The following is a 12,862-nucleotide window of genomic DNA, read 5'->3' on the forward strand; positions in this document are numbered from 1 at the left end:
TGCCAAAAATACCTTATATTGTAGTGTTTTAATTAGTTTTGTTCGATACATTTTTCATAGGGGAACCGATTATTTATTCCAGAAGAAATTACTGCAACCGGATCCCCTCTCGATGGGAATTTGCCCAACGGAACGATTTCGCGTTACAAATTAATCCTGTTATTTGAGGAACGGCCATAGGAAAAGTACCGTAGTATTAATGTAAAACCCTGAGGAACCTTTTGAGTCGCTCTGAAGTTTCGAGGAGCTACGGCTGTGAACACCTTGCCTGAAGGTGGAGATGAATCGTTTTTCTCCGACTCTGATTGTGACTGAGATCATATCAATACCACAGTTGCAGCGGGTACAAGGAATGTGCTGGAAGGACACTGGATAAAGTCACAGTGGGGGGCACTGGAGCAGCTTCATTTTTCTCCTTTTCTCCTTTCTCTTTTCTCTTTTGGCTGCTATTGGCAGTTTTTCTTTTCTTCTCCACTGTTGCCAGCTGGTTTACTGTATTGTTGTGAGTTATGATCGTAATTTTCTATTTTTTCACTAACCCTTATTTAACATCGCAACCTTGTTCGGTCCTCTACGAAAACGAATCGAATTGAATTCACTTTTGTTGTACAAGTTTAAAATGATGAGCACATAGAAAGCATTAATAAATTCAGCTGCCGCACGTACCGTTACGCCGTAGTAGGATCATGTGCTATTTGACTTCTCGGTTATTCACCCTTCCGCGTACGTGTACGGCTCGGGACTATTATTGAGACACCGTGAACATAAGACACTTTTATTGGGCTTTGCAGGGCTTCCAAAGTCTCACTTTGTGGTGAGCGATTAAGCAATTTTGAGCAATCTTCATGCTGACGGTTACATGCGTTTTCCTTGTATTTTCTTCTGACCCAATGTAAAGACATTCGTTGTATGGCACAACACCCTCTTTAATTGCTATGAAAACACAGGTGGCATGAGGGATTTTCTTACGTATGGAGTTCGTCTCCGAAGGCTGGAATCTAGGAGCGTTTCTTACTGACGTGAAGAGTTAGCGGACAGTTTGCGGGTTTGGAAAAAGCGAGAAGCAGGAGAGCAGCGTGAGGCTTGCAGTTGGTTCTTGCGGGCGGACGGAGGCCGGAACCCTGTCCCCCGGACCCGTTCTCATCTCCCGGGCGCCGTGTGGGTTGGCGTCGCTCTTCAGTACGCGGCGGAAGACACTGTCCGACAGAGGGGCGAGAACGTCTTGATCAGGGACGGTCGCAGGAGGCGTCACGTGAGAAACGAGCTCACGCCTGTCTGTCTGTCTGTCTGTCTGTCTATATCTAGACCCACCTCAATTTCTGTCTGTCTGATCACATGGCGGTATTAGTAATCTGGAAATATAAGACAATAAACTCACAGAGAACTGAGACTGTACTCACGTGTGCTGGTGTTGAGGGTGGATGACAGGCTTCCTCCCCCGAAGGAACTCGCCCCTCCGCTCAGACTGTATCCTCCCAGTCCGCCTCCCAGTCCGCCTCCAAGTCCGCCTCCAAGTCCGCCTCCCAGTCCGCCTCCAAGTCCGCCTCCAAGTCCGCCTCCCAGTCCGCCTCCCAGTCCTGTCCCCAGGGCGGCGCCTAACCCGTAGCCGACCCCTCCGCCGCCGCCTCCGAAGGCTCCGCCTCCTGCTCCGAAGGCCAGGCCGCCGCCGGCTCCGCCTCCTGCTCCGAAGGCCAGGCCGCCGCCGGCTCCGCCTCCGCCTCCTCCCCCGCTTCCCACGACGGACTTGGACATGTGCACGGTGATGCCCCCTCCTGACTTCAGCCTGGGAAAGCGGAAGCACGATGCACCAGACTGCGTAGCCCAACAACGGAACGACATCGACCCTCATCGTTGTTATCGAACCTTCGCAGCAATTGCGTGGCTTCCCCCCCAAAACCTTCCTGCCTCGTGTCGCTCTAAACCAGTCATTTGTAGAGCGAGAGGTTTAATTCCACTTTTCCCTTCGTAACGCTGAGCTACCGCCGTGCCGCCTAATTTCGGGAAATGTACGAAGATCGCCGCTCGCGTTCCTGGCGACTTATTGCCGTTTCCGTGAGAGATCAGCCGGTGGACGCGATGCCGAGTTGCGGCCGATAAGAGCCGCTGCTGCGAGATGTCGCTATAATAAGTGCGTCCCGCTGGAGGCGCTGCGCTCCGCACCGTCCGCTCCTTCTCTGCGGAGCACGTACCTGGTCTGAGGGACTCCGCGATTCAAATACGCTGTTTTACCTGTTCTCCTCACTGTCCAGCAGCTTCTTGTAGGCGGTGATTTCTACCTCCAGAGACATCTTGCTGGCCAAGAGCTCCTGGTACTCCTGGCCGTACTGAGCAAGTTGCTGCAAGGAAAGAAAGCAGCGTTCACGGCAACGTTTCGCACGCGCTCGGCATTCGGCGCGTACCCCGCGAAAGCCACGGGCCGGCCCACCTTTCTGATATCGTCCAGCTGCGACTTGAGAGTGAGGATCTGGTCCTGGTGCGTCTCGCGGTGCGAGTCCGAGCTGGATTCGGCTTCATCCACCTGCTCCTGCAGCTGGTGGTTCTGCGGACACACCGCTAACGGCCTTCAGCACAGCACGGCGCCCGGCAAACCCACCGCCCTCGCTTTCCCCGTGTTCGCGCGACAATGTTGTTTCACCGCGGTAAACGGGGGTTTTTCTTTGCCGCGTTGCGCCTTAGCGAGCGGACGTGCGGCCCTACCAGCGTCTTGATCCTGTCGATCTCCCTCTGCACCGAGTCGATCTGCAGCTTGTAGACGCGCAGCTCCTCCTTCATGTTGGGGAGGGACTGGGCTCCCGGTTGGGCGCTGAGGGACAGCAGCGAGAGCTGCGAACACACCGGCACGCGCACGGGTGAGGAGCTGCGGCGCCGGCTTCGGCTTGAGGCCGAAAGAGAGGCTACGCAGCGGCTACGCGTTTTCACAAACGGGGGATCGATTATTTGCTTTTGCATCTTTCTCGATTGCTGAGTAAACGCCGATTGCGAACGGCGGCTCCTGTCTGCTCGGTTATGAGTGTTAAAGGTGGAGGTGTGAAGAAGAAGGTGTGAAGAAGAAGGTGTGAAGTCTGTTCACTGTGCAAGTGACATTGGTTCAGATGGGCTTTTGGCACCAAACCTCTGTGCCTAATGCTGCTACTGGCTTGAGTTTGACGCTTTGACACGACTGCGGGAAAATATGAACCGAATTGTTGGGCTCCTGCCTCCCTTCTGGATGTCGTGGTAGAAGCACGCTAGGGCTGTTCCCGGGGCGCAAGGGGGTCAGCGGAGGACAATGGAGGGTAGGAGAAGAAAGATTCCCTTACGCTGTCCTGCACTGTCAGGAAGGCGTCCTGCTTGCTCCGCTGCGCCAGCGCCTCATAATGGGCCTTCACTTCCGCCAGCGCCGACGTCAGGTCCTGGGCCTGAGCGGCGTTGTCCACCGAGATGGAGACAGCCGACTTGAGGCCACCCGTCACGATGTTCCTCACCTCCTTCACTTTCTGCAGGCGCAGAACAGACAGCGGGAGTCCAACGTCAGGTCCGAACGGAACGCTTTTTGCATTCGAACGTTTGCAGAGAGGCGACGCGATCTGCTGTCCTTCAGCCCGACGTTAGAACACGGAAAATGCCGGCGCACCTCCTCGACGCGAAAGCCGCACGAGTCCCCGCGACCCTTCGTCGGCTCGTCTTACGGCGGGGGAGGGAACGGCACCCGAAGCCTGGAGCCACCAGAGGCGTAACCAGTCCCCTCCCGTCCCGTCCCGTCCCTGTCCCGCCCACCTGTCTCCGCCATGCCTTCGGGAATTAGCATGCGCTGCGGCGCCCCGCCCGCTTTAGCTGAAGCAGGCAGAAGATGGCACTGAGAGCCTCTCGCATAATTTGAATTTCCATGATTGATGGGGAGACATTTTAATAGTACAAAGTGCTTTGGCGGGCCGACGTCTCCGGGGAGCTTGTAGAGCGACACATCTAATTCCTCATATACCGCCGGCTTAAAGAGCGAACGCAGCCCTCCTGCAACCGCGGCCAGAAACGGCGGGGCGCGTGCGTTCAGAGGCGGCGTGCCAGAAGCGCCGTCCTTCAGGGCTACCGGGGTATTACGCTGCCTCGCACGCAAACTCGCGTGAGAGCCGCGGTCGTCGGTAACTGCTGGCCCTCCTTTCTGTCCCGAACACCATTACGCTTGTTTTCTTCATTCATCTGTGTGGCGCTCCTCTCCAAACCATCCCACCGGGGCGCGGTTTGCACGCTAAGGCACGTTACACCGATTTTACACAGCGGAGAAATTGTTCCTGTGTCCGTTCAGGGTAAGCGCCTTGCTCAAGGGCACTACGGCGGGAGGCGGGATCCAAACCTGCGTCTTTGTAGTAGAAGGCACCGGCTCTAACAACTGCGCCCCCTGCAGTGACGCCGCACGGAGTGCAGTGGGAGAAAAGACTTGGCCGTTGGCACTTGCCAATAACGACACGGTGTGTTCGTGTAGCACCGCGCTGGGTGCGTGATCTCACAGGTACCGCATGCGCCTCCGTGTAGGAGCTGCAGTAAAACGCTGTGATTTTTAAACATGTCATCTGCTATTGGAAAGCGCAGCTGGGCTTTCAGGGTCGGAGGGGCTAATTAGCATATTGATCATACAGAATTACAGCACCACTGATTAACGGCGAGGATTTGTTACGATTAATGCGAGAAGGAAAAAATGTAGTAAGTGAAGATGTAAAGGGCAGGAAACAGTCATTGCCTGTAGTGCGGCACTGCAGTATTTACAATATTGCTACTAAAGTGTGTGTGTGTGTGGGGGGGGTCTGCATACTCACAGCGTCATACACCTGCTTGTTCAAGACAATCTGCTCTTCCACTCCACCAATGTTGGTTTGAAGCTCAAAGATAGCCAGGTACAGGTTGTCCACCTCCTGCAGGTACAGGCAGAGGTATGGGTACAGGTAGAGGTACAGGTAGAGCCGACAACGAGCGGCTTGCTGACACCTTAACATCTTTCTTCTGATTGTACGTGCGAGACCAAAGAGAAGAGAGACCTCTTTTAAGTGTGTCCAGTCGGTTTCCAAAGCCTTGGTCTGCGACGTCTCCTCTTCCAACCTTTCCAGGCGCAGAGATGGAAGCAACCGTGGAACAAGCAAGGCAACGTCGTGTCAATGGATCTGGATCGGCGCGTATCCCTCTAAAGTCCTCGAAAAGGATGGACAAATGGAGCAAACCTGGTCTGGATGTCGTCGATGATGCCCTTGTAGTGCTCGATCTCGGCGAGGATGCCTTCTTTGGTCGCGGTCAAGTTGTCGATCTGCGTCTTGTAGGAGCCGATGGCCGAGGTGAGGATGATGGAGGTGCTGGCTGGTCCACCTTGATCTGGGTTCGTGAACATGGAGATCTTCGCCTTCAGGATGGCGTTGCACTGCTCCAGCGATCGGGCCTGTTGGGCAAAGATTCAACGTGCGTCTGCGCGACTCCCACGAACGGTGGCTCCGCGCTCGTGCCGCACGGCAGACGGCCGCGCAGGCGGCCTTCGCGAACCGGTCGCCTGTCCGGCGGTCCGACGGCGCTCGGCTCCTGCGACGCTCTTCAACTCCGCGGCCGTCACGTCGCGCAAGATTTATTGCCGCTGCTGGAGAGCAGAGCCTCGGCCGCCCTTACATTTAATTCTCCTGCTGCTCGGCGGTCTTATTTAAGAGTTACGCGGATGGAATATCAAAGGCGTGTTTCTCGTCCTACTGTAGCGAGAAGGACAAAGCGCTTTGCTCACAAATGACAAGTGGAAAAACACCGAGAGTCACGTGGTGCCGACGTACGGACGCACGCTCGCGTGTCTGTTGATTTACGACACCGAGAGAGAGCGCGCGTCTCCACGCGGTGCGATTCGACGTAAGCGATGCTGGAAAGCGTCGCTACGCTCGTGGGGAGTTTGAAGGCGCAGCGACGTCATGACCGCCATGAGCAAATGTCATTAACGATACGACCGACGACAGCGTTTTCCGTACTCATCGGTTGAGACGCAGCTGCAGGAGAACGGAAAACAAATAGGTCGTCCGCACTATTAAGCGCTCTCATTCATTTTCACGTGAAGCCCGATTCGTGTAAGATCAGGGCCGGTCCTTCAGAAGCGACCCGGCCGCGGTCACGCCTGCTGTATGTGCGCCAAGGGAGCGGAATTCGGGCTTTGGTACCCAGCGCGTGGAGGGCAGGCACGTCCGGCGCCTCTTATTTCCGTCGTTAGATACAGCGATGAAGCGGCGCCATGTATCTCTCAGTAAATACACTCTACGCTTGTGACAATGTGCCACACTCATTTCTGACTGATTGACTGACTGATTGACGGATCGACAGGGAACGTGACTCGGAATTCGCGAGTCGAACGCTCTCGCTACGGCGCGGCTCACCTTGTCGATGAAGGAAGCGAATTTGTTGTTGAGCACCTGCAGCTCCTCCTTCTCCTTCAAGCGGGTGACCTGCACCGTGTCCGCAGACGGCAGCGAGGGGTCGATGATCGGCAGGGGCGACACGCTCGTGTCCACCGTGGTCGTGGATGTGAGGAAGGTGGGGTTGAAGCCGTAGCCCCCGATCCTGAAGACGCGGCCTCCCAGCCGAGCTCTGAGAGGGGCCACGGCGGATCTAAACGCCGCCAACCTGTTGGCCGAGAGGGCTCCCAGGCTCAACCCCGCCCCGCCCCCCGCGCCCAGCCCCGCGCCCAGTCCCGCGCCCAGCCCCGCGCCGAACCCCGCGCCCAGCCCCGCCCCGCCCCCTGCACCCAGCCCCAAACCGAGCCCCGCGCCCAGGCCAGCACCGGCTCCCCCGCCGTAGCCCAGTCCAGCCCCAAGCCCTGTGCCGTAGCCCAGTCCCAGACCTCCTCTGAAGCCCGGTCCAGATCCCGCTAGCCCCGAGGTGCCCAGTGACCGTGACGTCGCCAAACCGATGCCCCCTCCGCTGCCCCGGGCCCCCGAGAAGAGCCGGTTGCCCCCGTACATGGCGCCGAACCTCACGGCGCCCCCTTGGAGTTTCACGTTTCTCTGTGTCATGTCAGCTACAGAGCCTGGATCCAGGTGTCTGAACTCTGAGTCCTCTAGCGCAGGCAGGAGCTCTCAGGTGAGCTCTGCAGCTTTTATAGACCCGTACGCCAACGGGGGGGTAGTTTGGCCCACCGCTCCGATCCGTTGCCGCAGCTGCTGCTGTCATTCAAGAGCTCGGGCTGAAAGACGGGCCAGCGTCTCTCCTGGGGCAGGCAGCCTCCGCCTGCGTGCTGGGACTGGTGCGCGAACCCGGGGCCAGGTGCGAGTCGAGAGCCTATCAGCCGCATCGTTTTCACGGCCCGGAGCAGAGCGGAGGATTAATGCCACCGAATTATTTCCTTCATTGTTTCTGTTGCAACATCAGCTTTTTCTTCTTTGCTTGCGCGCATGCCTGCTTTGTCACGATACGTATGTCTCCACCGCTCGGAGACATGGACACGGCGCTGAGGGACGCCCGCGGCACGCCGAGGAAACGGGTTTGCGGCGGGGCTCGGCCGAACGCTGAGGGGCGCCGCCTAATTCAAATGGACAAAAGCGCCGAAGGACTGAAGAAGCGGAATCTCGCCAAAAACGTATCTCGCTAACAGACACATGTAGAGAGACGCAGACGGTTGTTGAAGTTCAGCCCGTGTCTCCACACCATCGCACCAGTGACTGCATAAAGAAGCGATAGGAAATACAGAGGAGATGGTAGCAGATGGTGAGATGCAAGTCTGTGGAGCTGTGGAGATCAGGAGAGAAGCGCATCTAAAAGATGGGCTTTGAGACTTTTCTTGAATGATGAAAGGGATTCAGCCGCTCCGAGGAACACGGGGAGCTCATCGCACCGCATGGGCGCTAAAACCAAGAATGTACAGATTTCTCAAGTTGGACCTTGGCGCCACCAAGCAGACGGAGCTGGAGGAGCACAGCGCTCTTGCTGGACTATAGGGAGAGGTCAGCTCCTGCAAGTACCGGCCGCAGATCCTTTGACCATCTTGAAGGCCCCGAGCAGAGAGTTGAGCTTCACGCAGACAGCTACAGGAAGCCAGCAGAGAAGAACAAGGAGGGGAGGACCGTGGGAACACCTTGGCAGGTCAAACACAACTCTTGCTCCACTGGTAGTGAAGATGAAGACAATGTCCTCCCTGTCTTCTTTCATGATAAATAATAAGAACGCGCCTTTCTGGGACCGCTGCCAGGACGGCTCTGCGTTCTTCTGGAAGGCGGTGAGGAACCTGGCCCCCGGCCATCGTGCGGAGCGACTCTGCTTCTGAAGCTCCATCGCTGCTGCATCTTGTCGTTTGGGCTCGGCTCTCCCGCCTGCTGACGCTGAAGCCTCCTTCCCCTGGGACTCATAAAAACGCTCCGTAAAACGTGTCCCACAACGACCTGCTGATTCACACCGAGGCCTTTTTCTCCTCTTTGTGTGCGTGTTCGTCAGGGAGGTCAACAAACACGTAGCGATGCTGAGGAACGGTGCTCGTCTCGGGTACCGAGAAATAGTTGTAGGTGGTTGCTGGTTCGAGCGCCCCCTAACTGACTCTTCAGGGTGGTACGTAGTACTTGTCGTTTCAGGAATGCTTCAAACACCTCAATCAGCAGCTTAAACCAAGCAGTCATGTAATACCTGGAATACTAGATCGTTTAACATGTCGCCTCTTATGGGTGCGACCATGTGGTCGTGGGCCGGCCACCGGAACCATCTCCTTTCTTCCGCGGCTCCGGTTCTGGGCCCGCGTTTCATTTCCTCCTTGACCGTTTCCAGGCACGACCCCCAGCAGACCATCCCCGAAGGTGCTCCGGCAGCAACATGGAGCTGCAGAAATAGGCCCGGTAATGTAGGTCGCCGAATAAAAGCTTGAGCGAAACAACGCATTGATAATAATTTGCCGTCTGTTTAAAGTGTGTGCCAGCGTGTGCCAACGTGTGCCAACGTGTGCCAGCTCCCACCGAATCTGTCTGTCTGTCATCTCCTTGAAATCCATGCAGATTCCACCCAAACATGTTTCAACTGCTCGGAGCCTTCAGCACCGCTTTGCTGCTCAGGTGCAGAGGTGTGTGTGTGTGTGTGTGTGTGTGTGCGTGTGTTTTCGGAGCCCCATCCCCACCCAGGTTGCCAGTGTTGAAAAGAGACAGGCAGAATAGCACTTTGGTCAAGAAAACAATGCACTTTTTCTGCAATCGCTCTTTTCACACTTTGCGGATGGAGAACATAAGCGACATAAAACATGTTTGTGGCGCTGGGAGCGACACTGGAGCACTTTACCATATTCCGCTGTGGATGTCCAGGGCATTTCAGGTAACAAACCGAGGTAAATGATGCTGTTTGGGTGGATCTCTTATATCGTGACGATGCGGTTCATCCTAGAAGATCTCCACTCTGCGTTTTGACCCGACAAAACGAACAGTCAGACGTTTCCGGAACAATATTCTAATCATATAGCTGTGTGCACAAAACGCAACCCTTCCGTTCATTTTCAGCAAACGCTCGCCCGAGGAGCAGCGCCCGGGCGGGTCGCCGGACACTTGAGAAAGATAGAGCGTGACACGGAGAAGCGCGCGCCGCAGCGATCCACGCAGGTCCGGGCCGCTATCGGTGCGCTCAGAAGCCGAGCCGAAGGTGTCCATCAACGAGGTGCAGGAAGAGAGTCCGGGAGCTGCCGTGTTCACGGCCATCGCCCGCAGACGGCGGTGGGGGACTGCAGCGAAACCGGTCCGCGTGCGGGACGCCCTGACCGAGCCCAGCGAGGCAGACACCCAGAAAGTGCGGAGCGTGTGGACCGGCTCCTCTGCCTCCGCTTACCTGAACGGCGTCCGAAGCGGCCGTGGGGCAAACGCCGAGCGCCGACTCGCAGCGGAATACCGTTAATGCATCATCAGCAAGCGGAGAGGCGCCACGCCGGGCGTCCGGCCCTGTCGAACGCCGCACCGCGGCGAACGAGGACGGACCCGCGTGAGGCCGGCGAGCCCCGCGTGGCGCCTTCGTGCGACTCGGGCGCACACGCACGCAGACGCGTGGCAGCGCAAGGGTGCCGCAGATGGGCCGGCTGTGTCGGGGTTGGGGGTGCGAGGGAGGTGCCGCCGCCTGGGCGGCACCGCGATACCCGGACGCTGCAAATAAGTCTCGCCGCATACGAAGGGTGCAGAAGGTCTTGCGCTCAGATGTAAAGAGCTCCGTTCTCCACGCCGGGGGCCGCTGGCCCAGTCGCGCCGTGCAGGATCCCGCGTCGCAAACGGACGCATCGAGGTCGGCTGTGTCGTAGCTGTTGTGAATCAGCAGCTTGGACTCATGCTGAGCTATTAAAAGGGAGAGAACAATTCCCACGTGTGCTGTAAAATCTTCAGTGTAAAATTTGTAATAATTCAGCTGGGAAGCAGGAGGGGTTTTCGGTGGAGCCTTTGCTCCTGAGACGCATTTGAACGCGTGCAGATTTACGCTCAAATTCAAAGACGTTCCATATGAGGGTGAAACTGTACTCACACATATTGTGTTCCCTTAGTTAAAAGTAACACGAAATGTGCTTAAAGCAGCAAACTTGAATGGAGTTTAGAGTGAAGAATAAAGTAATCGAACCGTACTTAAGCATCACACGCTTGTATCGAAGCGTCTCTTCCTCCTACTCGAATGAACACGTTGTATTTTCTATGAGATGTTTGTCACCGTGGAGGAAAGTGTCTAATAAATGAATACACGTACGTGTAAAGTCGCCATTATATTTCTCTACACGGAATACAATTGTCATGTCTCTCAAAGAACATAATTTCTACAGTTTTTACAAAATGTAAATTCTTTTCAGTGTCAACACATCTGCTTTGAACAAAACGTTAATTGAAAACAAATAACAAGAATGATGTTTAAAATGGTTCTTTTTATTTTGTCATCTTGCACTATAAATATCTGCCTTTATAAACTAAACAAGTGATAATTATCGCCTATATAGTCCAGCGCAGGAAAGCAAACTGAATCGAGAGGTCAGAGCAGCACTAAAAACGAAGAGAAACGCTCTGCAGAAGCACACACACATCCCTCCGAGTGTCCCAACTGGAACAAGAACACACTGCCAACAGAGGAAGGGCGACAGCTCATTAAGTAGCACGAAAACAGGGTGAAAGCACCGCGTGCCCTGTGTGTGTCTGTGTCTGTGTCTGTGTCTGTGTCTGTGAGTGTCTGGCTCCTCCAGTGTCAGGACACACATTTCCCAGTGCGGCCCTGGAGGAAAACGGCACAGAAACGCGTCGAACGGATTTTCCATTCGCCTCATCGCAAGATTCATCAGTTTCGATGCTGATTCCCGCCTGGAGCCCCTACTTCTCACGCGCATCCCGTCTCATGGATTGAAAAGGTTGATAAATTACATAAGAACGACCGTAAATCAGGCTCTGGTCTTCACTTGTATATAACGTAACTATGGCTACGCGTATAAACAGTAAGTTACGTTATATATTGCTAAATGTATAGGTATGAATATATATGTGTATATTTCTATTTCAATTGTATATAGATAGAGCACAGAATGTGCTACAAGTGGATGTCTTACTATATATGTATGTACAAAGAGAGCATACAGTGCACATACAGTATATAATGAGTGGCCCAGATTCAGGTCCCTTCAGCACCACGGCGGCCGGACAGCGCCAGTGTCCACGTGTCCTCTTTAGAACCCAGAGCCCAGCAGAACTCCAAGTGACTTCTCTTTGCCCTCCACAGGCCTCTCTTGGATGAAGCGCTCGAGTTTCCCAGCAGTCCTGTCGGCCGCCTTTGCCGATGTTCTAGAGGCGGGGGTGCGAACCAACGTCCACCCGCGGCAACAGACGGACGGAGGGACGCGGGGGAGGCGGGGGTGCGGGGTTGGGGTTATATCCTAAAGATGCACTTGTGCCACGTCGCTCCTCGGAAGGTCCAGAAGGGGGTCATGAAAATATGGTCACTTGTCATGCGCACTGGGGCGGATTCTACGTGTCCCCTATAATAATCATGTATCATTGTACGAATCGGCCGCGCTTTTTCTCTCTCTCTTTTTCTCTCTCTTTCTCTCTTTTTCTCTCTTTTTCTCTCCTTTTCTCTCGCTCTATTTACAGAGTTCTGGAGTCGATGCCTCCTGGTTTTGCGCGATCAAGACAGCGCGACACTTTCCAGCAACGCGCCGCTTCCCCGATCCGCGTGTCCGCTGTGGGCTTCGGAGCCGGCGTCCTCGTGCTCGCGCTCGCGCGCGTCCTCGCGCTCCTCCTCGTGCTCGTGCGCGTCGTCCGCAGGCGCGGGCGCCGGCTCGGGCGCCGCACCGCCGCCGGTGGCCGCTCGCGCCACCACGCAGTGGCGCGCGGCGGGCTTCGCGCCCTTGGCCGGCTTCGGGCTGCGACTGTCGCGCTCGTACTCCTCCTGCGCCCTCTGCATCTTGCGCCGCTTCATCTTGCGCTTGTGCGCGTGGAAGGTGGCGAGCGACACGAGCACGACGCCGACGATGAGCGCCACGAGCACGAAGAGCACGGACGTGGAGGAGAACGCCTGCAGCAGGGGCGCGACGTGCGCCGCGCACGTGCCCTCGGCGCGCGCCGTGCCGTTGGAGGCGCACGCCGGTACGGGACGCGCGGCTCCGTCCGGCGCGCGGCCACTCATGAGTAGGGGCTCAGAGGTGGGGCTGCGCGGTGCTCCTGCGGGGGGGGGGTGGGGGTGCCTCGGAGCGAGCGCGCGCTCGGGGCGCCTGGATCTAGCGGTCCGGGGCGGTGGGGCGGCTCGCCTTTCCCATAGGAGTCGCCTGAGAAGGAGCGAGAAGAAACGGGCATCAGCGAGCGTCGCCGGCCGAGAACAACAAAGACAAGAGAGCGGGAGCGGGAGCGCGCGTCCGAAAGGATGACATGATCATGATGATGATGAGACGCACCTCCTCCTC

At 56.3% G+C, this 12,862-nt stretch overlaps 2 protein-coding genes across 2 annotated transcripts; both read right to left on the reverse strand.

Annotated features, from left to right (window-relative positions):
• Positions 1-759: 759 nt before the first annotated feature.
• LOC108924742 (thread biopolymer filament subunit alpha) lies at positions 760-7,029 on the reverse strand. The gene is made up of 10 exons (XM_029250560.1): positions 6,366-7,029; positions 5,190-5,401; positions 5,010-5,070; positions 4,791-4,886; positions 3,300-3,476; positions 2,698-2,823; positions 2,426-2,539; positions 2,230-2,336; positions 1,401-1,783; positions 760-1,196 (listed from the first exon to the last, which is right to left on the reverse strand). The coding sequence occupies exons 1-10, from the start codon at positions 6,999-7,001 to the stop codon at positions 1,177-1,179; spliced, it is 1,932 nt and encodes a 643-aa protein (XP_029106393.1). The 5' UTR covers positions 7,002-7,029; the 3' UTR covers positions 760-1,176.
• Positions 7,030-12,087: 5,058 nt separating this feature from the next.
• On the reverse strand, positions 12,088-12,602 carry LOC114910168 (uncharacterized protein C11orf87 homolog). Its single transcript, XM_029250094.1, has one exon. The coding sequence runs from the start codon at positions 12,586-12,588 to the stop codon at positions 12,088-12,090; it is 501 nt and encodes a 166-aa protein (XP_029105927.1). The 5' UTR covers positions 12,589-12,602.
• Between the last annotated feature and the right edge of the window lie 260 nt (positions 12,603-12,862).

Source organism: Scleropages formosus, chromosome 3 (assembly GCF_900964775.1).
Source record: "Scleropages formosus chromosome 3, fSclFor1.1, whole genome shotgun sequence".
NCBI lineage: Eukaryota > Metazoa > Chordata > Actinopteri > Osteoglossiformes > Osteoglossidae > Scleropages > Scleropages formosus.